General features: G+C 45.0%; 1 protein-coding gene across 4 annotated transcripts in view; it reads right to left on the bottom strand.

The window, feature by feature from the left end:
- Positions 1–17,869, bottom strand: part of cep290 (centrosomal protein 290) — a 123,420-nt gene that overhangs the window by 45,581 nt on the left and 59,970 nt on the right. For all 4 annotated transcript variants that reach the window (XM_060928419.1, XM_060928421.1, XM_060928420.1 and 1 more), the window contains exons 19-30: positions 16,182–16,346; positions 15,915–16,064; positions 15,709–15,824; positions 15,527–15,629; positions 14,841–15,071; positions 10,147–10,320; positions 9,939–10,047; positions 2,721–2,926; positions 1,041–1,192; positions 844–955; positions 301–756; positions 3–167 (exon numbers count right to left, since the gene is read on the bottom strand). In XM_060928419.1, the coding sequence (XP_060784402.1) occupies positions 3–167; positions 301–756; positions 844–955; positions 1,041–1,192; positions 2,721–2,926; positions 9,939–10,047; positions 10,147–10,320; positions 14,841–15,071; positions 15,527–15,629; positions 15,709–15,824; positions 15,915–16,064; positions 16,182–16,346 (2,139 nt within the window). The remainder of the gene's footprint in view (positions 1–2; positions 168–300; positions 757–843; positions 956–1,040; positions 1,193–2,720; positions 2,927–9,938; positions 10,048–10,146; positions 10,321–14,840; positions 15,072–15,526; positions 15,630–15,708; positions 15,825–15,914; positions 16,065–16,181; positions 16,347–17,869) is intronic.

The following is a 17,869-nucleotide window of genomic DNA, read 5'->3' as shown; positions in this document are numbered from 1 at the left end:
ACGTTGTTCTGCTGCACCAGTTCCTCCTCCAGGCTGCTGATGGAGCGTTCTTGCTCGGCCACCATGTTCCTCAGATACCGGATCTCCTCCCGCTGCGCCACCAGCTCTCTGTTCTTCCTCAGCTCCTGCAGACGAGCCTCCTCCAGCTTCTTATGCCACTCGCCCACCTGTACGGGTCGTGGAGCAGAAGACTTGAATGTAACTGAACTAATCTTCTTCTCACCCAGTCAAAATGCCTGGAAGTAACTACAAAAACAAATCTGTGCATCCCTGTCTCGTCTCATCTCTGTCTCTCCATACCTTCTGAGCTCCTTTAACGTCCTTCAGGGTGGCTGTGAGCTCTTCCAGACCCTTCAGTCGGAGCTCCAGCTCCTGTGCTTTCCCCTGGGCTGCGCTGCGCTCCTCCTGCGCCCGGAGTGCCTCCTCCCGCGCCCTCGCCCTGTCCTCTTGCAGCTGCAGCATAGTGCTGGAGAACTTCTCCTGTTGGCTGAGGGGCAGTGCTCCGGAGAACCGTCTACGCAGGCTGTTCAGGGCCTGGCGGAGGTGTCGAGCGCGTTGACGCCCCTCCTGCCTCGCCTGCCACAGCGCCTGCTGCTGAGCGTCCAGCTGCTGCTCCGCCCTCAGCCTCTGAGCCTCCAGGTGGCGGAGGCGGGTGGTGTAGGCCTCCAGCCTGCTGACGGCCGCCGTCTCGCTCAGCTGCAGAGCCACGATGTGCTGATGGAGCTTCGCGATGAGGGCCTTCTCGTCACTTTGAGCCTGGTGCAATATTTTTTTAAATTTTTATAGCATCACTTCAAAACTATCCTTGCGCAAACCGTTTTCACGAACAAGCTCCTCCCTCACCTGATAGTCGAGCACCTGCCTCCTGAGACACTCCACCTCCTTTTCCCGGGACTGCTGCCTGGCTTCTAGAGCAAACACCTGCGTTTTTGCTACGTCGGAAACCTCCCGCAACCTGAACACGTCATACACGTCAATCAGCGTCCGAGGTCGAATTACTAATTAACGAGATGCGTCTGACCTCGTGAATGGAAACTTACTTAGACACTTCGATCCTGAGCTGGGCTTCGCTTTTCTCCAGCTCGGCGATGCGGCGCCGGTCAGCGTCACTGACTTCTTTACTGACGCTGTCAGCCAGCTCGTCTCGTAGCTCACGCTCGGTCCTCTGAGCCTCCAGGTTCTGCTTCGCCATCTGCTCACACAAAAAAACTTTACATTACCCAGGGATGAGAATGAAAAATATTTTAAAAGTCTGAAAAAACTAGGGCGGGGCCCGGGGGGGCGGGGCCCAGGGGGGCCCATGGGGCTAATGATTTTTGGCTATTTTTTTTTTACCCCCAAATCATTAATTTTATCAGCAAAAATTTGCAATTTATTTGGAAATAAATTCCCCTTCTTGGTGGACTACCAGGTGAAAATGATTAATAAGGTACAAGAGACTTGTTTTTAATCAATTCACATTTGAGGATTTCAAAAAATCAATGCACCTTTTAATATAAACGAGCTCTACAGTATTATATTTCTGCATTTTAGCTATTCATGTCTTTGAATACTCTAATCCTTTAAAATGAAGTGCAAACCAGAGAAAAGTTCTATCATATAATTCTCTTAAGCTTTCTTCTGATGTTATCATGGTAGCAGGAGGCCTTGCATATTAAGCAGGCAACATTCAACATCACTTATCACTTCCCTTTCAACTGTTGTGTGTACTAACTAGGTTTTATCTGGACAGGATGTTGTGTAATATAATACAGATACCATATGGTCAATTTGAAGATCGAGATGGTGATTTTGAATTAAAGAACAGGCATGTACAATGGGCATTACGTATTGGAAATTTTTTTTAAATCAAAAACTATAACTTCATCTCGGCCTAAAAAATTTGGGCAGACGCTCCCGCGCGGCACACGCCAGCAATTCCGTCCCGTCCCCCTATGAAATGAGCAATAAGTAGGAGAGTTATACATGCTATCATACTTAAAATTTCATCAGAAATATAGATATGATACTATGATTCTCCCCAACATGCTACATTAGATAAGCTAACCCCATTTATAAAAGATACACACTTATATATGACATGTAACTGATATATATTTTTTGGGGCGCGCGCTCTCTCTCTCTGCCATGCCGATCCTGTAGGCTGCACTGACTCAACTGAAAACTCCGGTCCTCGAGAAAAGAGATAAAAGCCCGCCCACACTGAAAGCTGATTGGCTTATTTTGCTGAGTAACCCAATCAAGATGCTCTTTGTCTGGCATGCGCTACATGAACAGGCATACAGGCAGTGTTGCCAGATTGGGTGGTTTTAAGTGCATTTTGGCAGGTTTTGAACATATTTTGGGCTGGAAAACGTCAGCAGTATCTGGCAACACTGCACACAATCTCCATCGCGCACCCCCTTGCGTGCGCACATTCTAAGATGTGTGATGCAGACCTTAATGTTGCGCGCGCACGCTCTTGCTCGTTTCTATCAATATGCAGGAGACTACCGGAACTTCCGGGAGACTTGGGATGTCTGCGTTATAAGGTGACCACAGATCGTTAATCATAACCCCCCCCCAAAAAAATTTCTCAACGGATTTATATCGATCTCAAAAACGATCATTTTGGTCTGAAAAAGTCGGAAATCCGCCAATCGGCGGAAAATTCTCATCCCTGATTACCTCCATAAAACACTTCGGCGATACTTTTTAAATTTTCAATGAAACAGACAAACCTCAGCAAGCTTGGCTTCCAGCTCAAAATTCCGCTCCTCCACCTGTTTCAGAGAGTTCCTCATGTGCTCGTACATCTTCTGAGCGTGCTCGGCTCGCTGCCTCTCGTTCAGCTCTTTCATCTCCAGAGTGGTGATGCGCTTGGACACCGACACGATCTCGCTGTTTGCTAGAGCCTTCGCAGCTTTATCCGTACCACTCTGTCCTCCTGAAAACACATACACACAATGTTGACTTCATCCTGTCCTTTTTTGGACTAATCCCCTTTCTTTTCACCCTTTTTCTCTCTGGTGTTCTTTTTTTTTTTTTAAACAACCAAACCATTTTGTCCTTGACTTGCTCTGCAGGTTCCACAGGGTTTCCCCTAGAAAACTAGAAAGCGTAGTGGCCCCCCTGGGTGCAGCGAGGTGCATAGAGCACACAGCCATAAGCGGCGTATAAGCTAAGGGGGGGTCCAGAGGCATGTTCTCCTGTAAAATTTGAAATCTAAGCCCATGTTTACATTAGACCGTATCAGCGGATCATCAGATTAACGTTTTTAAAACGATTAGTGTGCACACAGCAACACCAATACACGATTCGCCTGCACACAGCAACGCCAATACACGGATACGCTCGGCTCCGCAGGCATCCTGCGCTCCAAATCACTCCGCCCTGAACAGCGAGTGCCCTCTGGAGGGTGCGCACTCCGGCCCTGCGCAGCTCACAGAGCGTGCGAGTGAAGTGCACGAGCAGTGATTCGGGACTGAGCTGCTGTGTGTGTGATCTCCGTGCATATCGGGCATGCGCGTCACTTACCACTTGCAAGTGGAAGGATGGCAAGCCTAAAGACAATCATAACTACACAATGGGCAGTATTTGCATCAGTATTTTCATACTTTTATACTCTTTAATGAAAGGTGATACAAGGCGGAAGTCCGCACCGTTTTTCAGCAGTCGCGTCACATGACCAACGCCAGCGAATCAGGAAGGTGGATGTCACAGTGACGTTGTCCAATGACGACGCCAGCTAGAGCTCAGCACAGCGTATCCGCGTATTCTCAATGTTTACACAGCACCGGACCAGACACGATCTGGATTGAATACGTGGACGCTGGCGGATTCCCGTTTCCCGGCGTTTTAATGTAAACGGACAGCGCATCCGCGAAGAAAACGAGACAGATACGGTCTAATGTAAACTTGGCCTAAGGGTTCATTTTGTGGCTTCTAGAGCTGATTTTTACCAGTTCAACGTGTTTTTTTTTTTTTTGGGGGGGGGGGGACTATATTTTACTTCTAATTTTACTAAATTCCCATCCTAAGGCAGCTGGGCCATAGAAGGTTCACGCTGCACGCTGCACGCTACACGTTCACGTGAAGAACCGGACCCTGGGCCATTAAACTTCATGCTTGGATGTTCACGTGTTGCGTCTGTTCTACTTTGACCGAGTAACCAACAATATGGACTCTTCGGATGACGACGATTGCCTCATTCTGCTTTTACTGAGACAGAGGAAGAGAAAAAGGAACAGAATTTGGAGCCGAGAACACTTCCTTCTGAGAGAAACCCGTGGTGAATTTCACCGAACATTCTATAATCTGCTTGACAATCCCGATGAAGAACTATTTTTCAATTATACCATTCAATTATATTTTTTCTGAAGTTTTCCCCTGAAAGCATAGAGTTATCTCCCTAGACCCGTTCTGATTGGCTGGCGCGGCGGTGACCGCATGCACTGACTGGAATTTCCATCTTCACGCCTAGAAAAAAGTGTGCATGTTCATTTCACGCTTCACGCGTGAAGTGTGCAGCGTGCAACGTGAACGCCATTCTATGGCCCAGAGCAAGTCATGCTACGTTTGTCCACTTTTCTTTACACGCGTGTAGCGTGTAGCATGCAGCGTGAACCTTCTATGGCCCAGCTGCCTAAAGACAGAAAAAAAAAAAAAGTCAGTACAATACCCACTTGCACCTCACAAGCAGTGTCCTGTTCCAAAGGAGACTGCAGTTTATTTCACATCAAACAAAGTGAATGATAGTGCAACATGGCACGAGTTACTGATACTGATCATTACATTTTAGCGATAGTGCGGATGACTAAATACTCACGGTCAGACTCGAGCTGATCAGCGACATGCAGCGAACTGACCGTCATGGTCTCACAGCTACAGTCTGCTACTGTTGCAGAGGTGTTTTCCGCACTTTTCTTTGTGAAAAACTCCGTAATTAAGCTGCAACCCGGCGGTCTTTTGCTCACTCGTACCCGCCATTTTTGTCAAGTCAAGTCAACTTTATATTCAAATATGCTACACATGCTCGACATACAGCACAGATGAAATTTCAGTCCTCTCTGACCCACGGTGCAAACAGGCAATGCAATAAATAAAAATAGAATAATTGCACTCTAGATAGGAACTAGACGTAGACTAAACACTCAAACAATATAAACAGAATAAATAAACAGTATAAACACTAGATAAGAACAAGACAGACTAAACACTCAGACAATATAAACAGTATAAAACACTCTAGATATGAACTAGACTAAACACTCTCACACACACACAAATTGGTACAAATAACTAAACAGTCAAGGGCACTTGAGGTACAGCAGGTAAACATGAAATAAGCAGTATAGAGGATTTCGACGTGACGTCACAGGTGACGTGACGCCCCGGTGTCCGCCATTTTGAAGGTCAAGCTAGCTAATGTCAACAACATAGTAGCTAGTATGTTACTGTAGCAATGTTTACGTTCAGTCATTTGGATGACTGTTAAAACCTTTCAGTCTCAAGTTTTTCCTTTACTGTATTTACTAGTTTACTGAGCTAGCGCGCTCGGGCAGGCTGGGAGCGAGCGCGCGCTAGCTCAGTAAACTAGTAAATACAGTAAAGGAAAAACTTGAGACTGAAAGGTTTTAACAGTCATCCAAATGACTGAACGTAAACATTGCTACAGTAACATACCAGCTATGATGTTGTTGACATTAGCTAGTGCTAACAGCTAGCTGCTAGTACACTGCTACAACACAGACACCGACCCTAATAATACAGTTCTTGGTCATTGCCTGGTAACAGCAAATTTATAACGGGCCATGTCTCAACAGACTAAGAAGTTATTTCAATGACATTTAATAACATTTTGTTTATCCTGAGGACCGAAAGTAAATGAAAATGTGAACAAACCTTAGCTGTAATAAGATGGCGACCACCGGCTCCAGGGACGACCCGCTGATGTAGGCATGTTACCCAGCCTGGTTTTTAACGACATAGGTATACAGATCATGTGGGCCGAAGTCAGGTAAAGACGAGGGCTTGGTGTACTTCCGTACGTCAGTGAACAATCCTGGTGGAAGCAGGTAAACGTCGTTCTCTAAGCCTGCTAACCTCAATTTTTGCAAATACCTCTCCCTCTGCTCGCCCTGTAAATGCCCTACGTCGCTGGATAGTGAAGGTGTTTTCTGCATCTCGCTCCTTTTTCTTTTATGTTTTTTCCCTGGTATTTCCCACACGCCTGACTGCAGGTCAGGAAGATCACCCGCGCTGCAGCGCTGCAAAGCCAGAAAAAGATAGCCTGGTAACGTGTACGGATCACGTACACCAGCATCATTGATTTTCTGGTGATATCGCTTCTTACTCGCGTCATCTAGGCCGGATAAAATACTCGACAATGAGACTTCGTCATGATCAACAGTGTATCGCTACCGGTAGTCGCCATATTTGTGACCGTCAAAATGGCGCCGGCTACTTGTTGACATGGCAACGGTCACGTGGGTCGAAAACCTCTATAAACAAACTAGCAGCTGTTAAGGTGAGGTAGTTCAGAATAGTGCAAATGGGCGAGGTAAAGTGAGATGTGCGGTCCCTGAGTTCAGTGTGTTAATGAACGATGAGGTGTGTGTTGGGGGGGAAACTGTGAGGATGACATGTCAGATGCTGAAGGGGGGGCAGGGGGGTGTGCGAGCAGAATCTGTGGCAGGGGGCAGAGGAGGGGCAGAACAGGGAGGGAGTTGAGCCTCCTGACCGCCTGGTGAAAGAAACTGTTCTTGAGCCTGCTGGTTTTGGCCCGGAGACTCCGCAGTCTCCTCCCCGACGGCAGCAGGCTGAAGAGGCTGTGAGATGGGTGGGTGGGGTCACCTGCAATCCTGATGGCTTTGCGGGTGAGGCGGGAGTTATAGATATCCATAAGAGAAGGGAGAGAGACACCAATGATCCTCTCAGCTGCTCTCACGATGCGCTGCAGAGTCTTGCAGCAGGACACGGTGCAGGCGCCGTACCACACGGTGATGCAGCTGGTCAGGATGTTCTCGATGGTGCCTCTGTAGAATGTGTGCGTGATGGGGGCCGGGACTCTTGCTCTCCTCAGTTTGCGGAGGAAGTACAGAGTTTATCTACGAATATTAATTGCACATCGCTTGTCCAATCAACACGGGATACTGCAGACACTCAGCTAATTAGCGCAGAATCCTCGACTCGCAAGTGACGTCAAAGCAAAATATACTAAGTAACTTTAAAAACGCACAATGGAATTCAACACGATATCACTTTAGATCCATGCATATATTTGAAATTTATGATATTGTATGTAATGCACACACATCTTGAAACATCGATAAAGGACATTTATTGTCAAACTCAAGAATTAATTCACAATAAAAAAATTCAAAGTGACAGTTGGTCCATGTTCACGAAATTACAGGTTCAGTATCGTGTATGACCTCCGTTTGCTTGCAACAAGGCGTTCACTCTTCGTGGCAGCAGTGACTGAGGGTGTCAGGAATCTGTCACGGAGGTGAGCTAGCCTGATGTGCTGATCCTGAACTGGCGTCGTGACTCGAGGCTGACCAGGGCGTGGACGATCCCTGGTGCTCCCTGTCTGTCTGTAACGCTGACTCAAACGGGAAATGGTCGAATGATGAACACCAAAGTGCCGGGCGACCTCTGTCTGTGTACTTCCGGCACGCAACATCCCGATGGCCTGTTCACTGTTGATTTTGGCTTAGGCGTGGCATCTTCAATAATGACAATTTTCCCATCATTTCCCCTGGGTATTTATAGGCAAGATTGTGTGTGTACAGTGTATGCAAAATTTGTTTGAAAATTAAAGCCTGTCCATGTCATTGACTACCCGAGTCATATTGTACGTTATTGAGTACAACTCCCTTAAATTCTGATTTGAGCACAGATTTGGAACTTATTCGGGCGGAACGAAGTTATTTTTCCATTGTGATATATTTCTTTTCTTCTTGAGATAAACTCAGCACGAATTCAGCAAGTTTTATCAATGTGCGTTTTTAAAGTTACTTAGTGTAGAAACCCGGATGTCAAAAGGCGAAGCTCTCGATTTACCGGTCGATCTACGTTCCAACTCTCACGTATGGTCATGAGCTTTGGGTAATGACCGAAAGAACAAAATTGTGGATACAAGCGGCCGAAATGAGTTTCCTTCGCAGGGTGGCTGGGCGCTCCGTTAGAGATAGAGTGAGAAGCACAGTCACTCAGGAGGAGCTCGGAGTAGAGCCGCTGCTCCTCCACATCGAGAGGAATCAGCTGAGGTGGCTCGGGCATCTCTTTCGGATGCCTCCTGGACGCCTCCCTGGGGAGGTGTTCCAGGCATGTCCCCCCGGGAGGAGGCCCTGGGGAAGACCCAGGACACGCTGGAGGGACCATGTCTCTCAGCTGGCCTGGGAACGCCTCGGTGTTCTTCCCGAGGAGCTGGCCGAGGTGTCTGGGGAAAGGGAAGTTTGGGCTTCCATGCTCAGACTGCTGCCTCCGCGACCCAGCCCCGGATAAGCGGATGAAGACGAGACGAGACGAGACGGATGTCGGCCATATTGGTGGAGATACAAATACGGGGTCAAGTGACATTCCATACAAAACATAGTCATGCGTGTGCAACTCTCTTTGTTTTTCCACTGCTTTAAGCGTTCTTTTAGCTATCTTTGTGCTGTATATGTCGCAGTCACAACAGTACTCGTAACTGTGGAACGTTCCGATTTTTTAGAATTCCGTCCGTCATTCGGAAAGAGGGCGAGGAAACTCTGAGGCCTAGTACGGAGAAGAGACGAGCACGGCTGAACAACATCGGCAGAGCTGATCTAACCGAGGCTAAAACCAAAACAGCTCGTGTTTGCAGTAGTCAGTTTATCTCAGGTGAGATTCTAAAGTTTACTCGATAATATCATGGAAGAATTTTATTTCGTGTCGCTAGAATTTTGCTATAAAACGAGCGTTCTCTCTTGTCGCGGTTCACTCGGTCGTTGTTATCATTTTAACACGTGTATTAATTCGCGTCTAGGAGCGCGAGCAAAATTATACGATAGAAACAATCCATACTGGGCGCCCACTCAGAACACGGGCTGTTTCGTCCAAGGTCGGACTCGATTCTTCGGCAGCCGAACCAGATAGATAGAACGCGAAACCTGGGGGACTCGATGGTCGGTAGAAGCGTCTTATCTTCAGAAAAGTCTGACTTTTTTTAAATATGAGTCAAAACTACACATATCTATTGACTCTTTGTATCGAATCTTCGCTCAAGAGTTCAAATTCAGCATTGTTGAATTTTCTTTCAGTGGCTGCCATCCTAGTCGCTTTGTATATCCACCGTCATGGCGGACACTCATGATGTAGCACGCTTTGATCACGCGGTTGCAAGTCATCTACACCCTTCTCTGATATCAGCTGTGAACTTAGGTCAAGTTCAGGGCCATGGGCTTGCATGGACTGTATTGATTACTAAAGGCTACTAAACACATGATTCTAGCTTTATACTGTCGGCCTAAATTGTAAGCGTTTAATGGGTAGCGGCACGTCACGAAGCGTATCGGTCAATAAATTAAGCGTGGCAGGGCCGATACTGTAATCTGTAGCCTCAGATTCCCGTTCTAGCTTCACAGGAGTGGAACCTGATGAACTATTGTAGCCCATCTGCCTCAATGTTCGACGTCTTGTACGTTCTCTGATGCGTTTCTGCTCACCATGGATATAAAGAGTGGTTGCTTGAGTTACTGTCAGCTCTGGCTATCACCAAGGAGTTTCCAGTTGCAGAACTGGAACTCTACACTGCTTTCCCAGACCCACAAATCACCGAGATCACATCTGTTCCCTAAATCGGAGTTTGTCATGTTATTTTGTGTTGATTCCTGACCTACTGTAGTTTTCTAAATAACATAAAATGTTGAACAGGGGATGAATATTTACAGTACACATGCCACCACACGATAAGTCATGAGGAGATTTACCAGCAGAGCTGTGTTCCCAGGCTTGCTCCAGCGTGTGCAGCTTCTCCTTCGTGATCTCAAGCTCCTTCCTGATGGAACTGATGTGCTCACGGAGGGAGACGTTCTCACCCTGAAACCAGTAATTGGACGACACGACTCTTTCATTATCGCAAACCGACGCTGGAGAAAAGAGGAATAAAAAAAAAAAAAATCAAAACGTCTTGAAAACCTCCAAATGTTCCAGCGTGGTGGTTCTCTGGATGAGGTGGTTGTCTTTCTGGAGCAGGTCTCTGTATTTCATCGTGAGGTCATTGTACTGCTTGTTCGCTCTTTCCAGCTCGGAAGACGGGACGCTGTCGTCGAGCGCTTTCTGGAGTGCCGCCATTTTAAACGCGGCCATCTCCTGCCACAACGACGTAGATCATTACAGACGAGTGTACATTCAATATTGTGTCTGAAGGCTGTCCTTCAAAAACATAGTGCATTTCATAAGAGTACAGTGGGGCAAAAAAGTATTTAGTCAGTCACCAATTGTGCAAGTTCTCCCACTTAAAAAGATGAGAGAGGCCTGTAATTTTCATCATAGGTACACTTCAACTATGAGAGACAGAATGAGAAAAAAAATCCAGAAAATCACATTGTCTGATTTTTAAAGAATTGATTTGCAAATTATGGTGGAAAATAAGTATTTGGTCAATAGCAAAAGTTCATCTCAATACTTTGTTATATACCCTTTGTTGGCAATGACAGAGGTCAAACGTTTTCTGTAAGTCTTCACAAGGTTTTCACACACTGTTGCTGGTATTTTGGCCCATTCCTCCATGCAGATCTCCTCTAGAGCAGTGATGTTTTGGGGCTGTCGCTGGGCAACACGGACTTTCAACTCCCTCCAAAGATTTTCTATGGGGTTGAGATCTGGAGACTGGCTAGGCCACTCCAGGACCTTGAAATGCTTCTTACGAAGCCACTCCTTCATTGCCCAGGCGGTGTGTTTGGGATCGTCATGCTGAAAGACCCAGCCACGTTTCATCTTCAATGCCCTTGCTGATGGAAGGAGGTTTTCACTCAAAATCTCACGATACATGGCCCCATTCATTCTTTCCTTTACACGGATCAGTCATCCTGGTCCCTTTGCAGAAAAACAGCCCCAAAGCATGATGTTTCCACCCCCATGCTTCACAGTGGGTATGGTGTTCTTTGGATGCAACTCAGCATTCTTTCTCCTCCAAACACAACAAGTTGAGTTTTTACCAAAAAGTTCTATTTTAGTTTCATCTGACCATATGACATTCTCCCAATCCTCTTCTGGATCATACAAATGCTCTCTAGCAAACTTCAGACGGGCCTGGACATGTACTGGCTTAAGCAGGGGGACACGTCTGGCACTGCAGGATTTGAGTCCCTGGCGGCGTAGTGTGTTACTGATGGTAGCCTTTGTTACTTTAGTCCCAGCTCTCTGCAGGTCATTCACTAGGTCCCCCCGTGTGCTTCTGGGATTTTTGCTCACTGTTCTTGTGATCATTTTGACCCCACGGGGTGAGATCTTGCATGGAGCCCCAGATCGAGGGAGATTATCAGTGGTCTTGTATGTCTTCCATTTTCTAATAATTGCTCCCACAGTTGATTTCTTCACACCAAGCTGCTTACCTATTGCAGATTCAGTCTTCCCAGCCTGGTGCAGGTCTACAATTTTGTTTCTGGTGTCCTTTGACAGCTCTTTGGTCTTGGCCATAGTGGAGTTTGGAGTGTGACTGTTTGAGGTTGTGGACAAGTGTCTTTTATACTGATAATGAGTTCAAACAGGTGCCATTAATACAGGTAACGAGTGGAGGACAGAGGAGCCTCTTAAAGAAGAAGTTACAGGTCCGTGAGAGCCAGAAATCTTGCTTGTTTGTTGGTGACCAAATACTTATTTTACCGAGGAATTTAGCAATTAATTCATTAAAAATCCTACAATGTGTTTTTCTGGATTCTTTCCCCCCATTCTGTCTCTCATAGTTGAAGTGTACCTATGATGAAAATTACAGGCCTCTCTCATCTTTTTAAGTGGGAGAACTTGCACAATTGGTGGCTGACTAAATACTTTTTTGCCCCACTGTATGAATTGATGTTTTTTGTTCCACTAGTAAAATTTATGTATAAAGCACATTTAAAACACAGCTACCACTGACCAAAGTCCTGTACAGAATAAGAAAAATAATAATAATAATAAATGAGCATTCAGTAATAATAGATAAAAGACAAATTTGGAAAATAAACAAATGTGAAAAATAAATGACAGACACACAAGAAATAAGAGGATTAGGGGACTAGGGAAGCTAGTGAATAGAGGTGAGTTTTTAATCTGGATTTAAAGGTGGGAATAGAGGGGCACATCTAATATCTGAGGTAGAGGTCTGTGCGGGACATAATTTTCAGTCCCGCTCCCGCCCGCTCCCGCATTGTGCAGTCCCGCCCCTGCTCGCTCCCGCAAAGAATTATGATTTTCAGTCCCGCTCCCGCCTGCCATATTTTGTCCCGCTCCCGCCCGCAAATCCCGCATGATGCAGATGTTCGCGTTATTTCTCACGAAAGTTCTTGTCATTGGCTTGGGGAATTAAACATGCTGAGCTCAGCTGAGCTCTCCACTGACCGATCCTTCATGTATTGTAAGTTTATTGTTTAGACTCTGACATTCTGCTGACACATTCCAAGTTGAGCGCTGCACGCGCTCCTGATTGACAGCTCTCGCTTTGATTGACAGCTCTCGCTTTGCGCACTCGCACTCCCACTTCCGAGTCTGTGGCGTTATGATTCCAACCGCGATTTCATTCTCCTCTCATGTGAAGTGCTGCGCAACCACAACCAGCTCCTCAGATTATACACTGTCTATTTCTCGCTTTAAATTGAACAATCTGTGCGATACACAGTCCTTTTTAATACTAGTTAATACTTTTTAATACTTAGGACTAATACTCGACTTTTTAACGGTAAATGTACCTCTTTTTAAAGCAGCACTTGCTTCTGAAGCACTGTGAGCTTCACTAGAGGAGCTCTGCTCTTCTGCCATGATCAGAGATCTCAAACACGGAAGAGCGGAAAGGAATCGGAAACGTACGCGAGATTAGACCACATCCGCAAATTTAGCCATCTTAAAATGTTTTTATTAATGCCAAATAAAATATCCAGCACAAATTATATATGATAGACATAAAATAATAATTTATAAATTTTATTTTAAACACGTTTTTAGTTAGCGGGACTGCAGCTTATCACCGCTCCCGCCCGCATTGTGCACTCCCCCTCCCGCCCGCGCCTGCAATGAGCTTTCAAAATTTGTCCCGCGCCGCACTGCTTTGCGTCGGGTCCCGCGGGAGTCCCATGGGGGTCCCGCGGGACTCCCACGGGACTCCCGCGGGAGTGCAGGGCTCTAATCTGAGGGTAACTGGTTCCACAGTCGGGGAGCAGCCACAGCAAAGGCTCTATCACCTTTCTGTTTCAGTTGTGACCGTGGCACATGTAGTTGTCCCTTGCTAGAGGACCTCAGGGACCAGGTGACTGAATGGGGCTGGAGAAGTTCAGTGATGTAAGCAGGGGCCTGCCCATTTAGAGCCTCATCTCATTCTCATCTCATTATCTCTAGCCGCTTTATCCTGTTCTACAGGGTAGCAGGCAAGCTGGAGCCTATCCCAGCTGACTACAGGCGAAAGGCGGGGTACACCCTGGACAAGTCGCCAGGTCATCACAGGGCTGACACATAGACACAGACAACCATTCACACTCACATTCACACCTACGCTCAATTTAGAGTCACCAGTTAACCTAACCTGCATGTCTTTGGACTGTGGGGGAAACCGGAGCACCCGGAGGAAACCCACGCGGACACGGGGAGAACATGCAAACTCCACACAGAAAGGCCCTCGCCGGCCCCGGGGCTCGAACCCGGACCTTCTTGCTGTGAGGTGACAGCGCTAACCACTACACCACCGTGCCGCCCATTTAGAGCCTTAAAAACGATAAAACTTTCAACTGAATTCTAAAATGAATGGGGAGCCAATGCAGGGAAGCCAAGACAGGGGTGATATGTTCACGCTTCCTTGTACCAGTCAACAGTCTCGCCGCTGCATTTTGAACCAACTGCAGACGCGTTAGTGAAGACGGGGGGAGGCCGAGGTAGAGGGAATTGCAGTAGTCCAGGCGTGATGCAATGAAGGCATGGATTACTTTTTCCAGATCGTTATAAGATAAAAACGATTTGAGGTGGGAGGTGATTCGTAACTGATAAAAACTGTTTTTAACAACAGAGCTTATCTGAGCCCGGAGTCAACTATGACCCCCAGATTTCTGGCATGAGATTTAACATACGGGGTGAGGTGAGCTAATTTGCTCGCAACAGTGCTTATGGATTTGGGAGGACCAAAGATGATGACTTCTGTTTTATCACTGTTTAACTGGAGATAGTTATTAGACATCCAAACTTTAATATCTTCAAGACAGTCCAAGACAGACTGTACAGAGTCAGTGGATTTTAGTGGGAGATACAATTGTGAGTCATCTGCATAGAAATGAAAAGAGATAATATATTTTCTGATGATGTCACCATGTATAGGCAAAAGAGCACTGGGCCCAAGATGGACCCCTGAGGGACCCCATAGTAGACAGGAGCAGTGAATTCTTTAAATAAATACAATTTAAAAAATTTTTTGGGGGGCTTTTTGCACCTTTTATTGGATAGGACAGTGTAGAGACAGGAAATGAGCGGAAGAGAGAGACGGGGAGGGATCGGGAAATGACCTCGGGCCGGAATCGAACCCGGGTCCCCGGATTTATGGTATGGTGCCTTATCCACCTGAGCCATGACGCCCCCAAATAAATACAATTTTATATCCATGACCTGATTTTTGCTTTAGAGATAAAGATATGAACCACATGTTCATGTTGCACCTTGAACCTCTGCAGGTAGCCGATTCTCTCCGTAACGGCAGCTTCCATGCGCACGGAGTCGTCCTTCAGCTTGTAGTTCTCCTTCCTCAGATGCTGCTCCTGTTCCATCAGGGTGGTGTAGCGGCGGGTCAAAGATCTCTCGTTCACTCGCAGTAACGTCACTTTACGCGCCGCCTCGGCCACCTGCCTCCTGATCTCAGCCGGGTCCTGCTGCAGAGCCTCCAGCCAGAGCTGAGAATCCAAACACGCAAAAGGAAAGTCTAACCTAAAGCAGACTTCCACTTTCAGACCTGGCATTAATAATGCGTCCTGGGTGACTGGATCACAAGTGGACAACAGAGATGCATACTTGGCATGATGAACACTGCAAACTACAGTACAAGTGAAGCAACACAGTGCAGCCTTGAAAATACCTCCACACTATCGAGACCAAAACTATTTCATCCATCACTAATATTCTGTACACCAAGTTTTATTGAACGCATCCCAAACATGATTGGTCCAGAGCTCACAGAGTCATGTGACTTACCGAGGTTAAAAGGAATCAGTCTTGTACTGTTTTAACAAGTTTGACGCAATCCATACAATCCCAATCAGCCGTTCATGAAGCATTCATCATTAAGCATTAAAAAAATCTTAATTTTTGATTTCCGATACTCAAACAAAAAGATAAGAGTCTGCCTTACATTATACTCTTGGATCTTCACTGCATCCACCTCCTTCTGCTCCTCCATTTTGGTTTTCAACTCTGAAAAACAGTCTCTCTCCCTTTTCCAGGCCTCCTTCTCACTGAAACCAAAAGCAGACGACGCTCTGGAACATTCTACACAACTTTTGCTTCGTTATTTCCCACATGAGCAGGACAAACCTTTGGTACTCGCTGTACAACAGTCCCTGTTGATGTCGCATGACGGCGAATTTCCTCTTGTACTCTTCCAAAGCCAGACCGTGCTGCTTGTTCGAGTCTTCTTTATTTCTTAACTCCTGAAAATACGGAACGATCAAAGAACTGAGACAGGTTGCAGTTTGGGTAGAACAGCGCGCAGGATTAGGAGAGTTTTATGTGCAGTTCACCTGTAACAGCTGGATCATGTACTCGTTGAGCGAATTGATGACTTGCGTGCTGGTGGGTGTCGTTTCTTCAGGCAGCAGAAGAGGTTTAGGAGCTACAGCCGTACCTGCGGACTGCCTCACAACCTCAAGCTCACTCGCAAAATGTGCAACCTGACCAAAAGAGATCAGATGTCAGAAATGACACGTTCAAGTGCTTTGCAAAAGTATTCACCCTGTGGATTCACTCCCATCACCCATAGTTCCACTTTATTTAAGCGTACAACGAACCTTTTCATTAGCCTTCATTAGCTGAGTCAGCGTGTTGGCTGCCTCTTCTCTAGCCGCCTTCATCTCCTGCCTCAGTTCCTCGTTCCTGCCGGTCAGCTGATCCAGCTGTGCCCTGAGATGTGCAATTATATCAAGCTTCCCGTCTGAGTGCTTCATCTCCAGGGCCTGGATATAATTACACAGATGGTGCTTCAAAATGAATCTAGTTCTCCAAGGATGTCACACACAGACTTGCTGATGTGGTTTAGGAAACTTCAACGAAACTTCACACTGCAGCTCGACACAGGAGCCTACCGAGGGCCGCCATCTTGGACATTCAATTATTTTTAACCTTACCAAATCACTGATCAACCAATTATCTTACAGAATCACTATTACCTTACTGATTCACTTTGTTACCTTATTGATTCATGTTTTTCCTTTACTGAATCATTTTTTCTTCATTGAATCAATTTATTACTTTACTGAATCACTTCTTTTTCTTACCAAATCACTTTATTACTTTGTGAATCATTTTATTACCTGACTGAGTCACTTCTTTTTCTTACCAAATCACTTTATTACCTTACTGAATCACTTTATTACTTTGTGAATCATTTTATTACCTTACTGAGTCACTTCTTTTTCTTACCAAATCACTTTATTACCTTACTGAATCACTTTTTTACTTTGTGAATAATTTTATTACCTTACTGAGTCACTTCTTTTTCTTACCAAATCACTTTATTACCTTACTGAATCACTTTTTTACTTTGTGAATAATTTTATTACCTTACTAAGTCACTTCTTTTTCTTACCAAATCACTTTATTACCTTACTGAATCACTTTTTTACTTTGTGAATAATTTTATTACCTTACTGAGTCACTTCTTTTTCTTACCAAATCACTTTATTACTTTGTGAATCATTTTATTACCTTACTGAGTCACTTCTTTTTCTTACCAAATCACTTTATTACCTTACTGAATCACTTTTTTACTTTGTGAATCATTTTATTACCTTACTGAGTCACTTCTTTTTCTTACCAAATCACTTTATTACTTTGTGAATCATTTTATTACCTTACTGAGTCACTTCTTTTTCTTACCAAATCACTTTATTACCTTACTGAATCACTTTTTTACTTTGTGAATAATTTTATTACCTTACTAAGTCACTTCTTTTTCTTACCAAATCACTTTATTACCTTACTGAATCACTTTTTTACTTTGTGAATAATTTTATTACCTTACTGAGTCACTTCTTTTTCTTACCAAATCACTTTATTACTTTGTGAATCATTTTATTACCTTACTGAGTCACTTCTTTTTCTTACCAAATCACTTTATTACCTTACTGAATCACTTTTTTACTTTGTGAATAATTTTATTACCTTACTGAGTCACTTCTTTTTCTTACCAAATCACTTTATTACTTTGTGAATCATTTTATTACCTTACTGAGTCACTTCTTTTTCTTACCAAATCACTTTATTACTTTGTGAATCATTTTATTACCTTACTGAGTCACTTCTTTTTCTTACCAAATCACTATTACTTTGTGAATCATTTTATTACCTTACTGAGTCACTTCTTTTTCTTACCAAATCACTTTATTACCTTACTGAATCACCTTTTTACTTTGTGAATCATTTTATGACCTAACTGAGTCACATCTTTTTCTTACCAAATCACTTTATTACCTTACTG

This window comes from Neoarius graeffei, chromosome 8, assembly GCF_027579695.1.
Source record: "Neoarius graeffei isolate fNeoGra1 chromosome 8, fNeoGra1.pri, whole genome shotgun sequence".
Lineage (NCBI taxonomy): Eukaryota > Metazoa > Chordata > Actinopteri > Siluriformes > Ariidae > Neoarius > Neoarius graeffei.
Note: the sequence above shows the minus strand (reverse complement) of the source record. Positions and strands in the feature narration are given on the sequence as shown.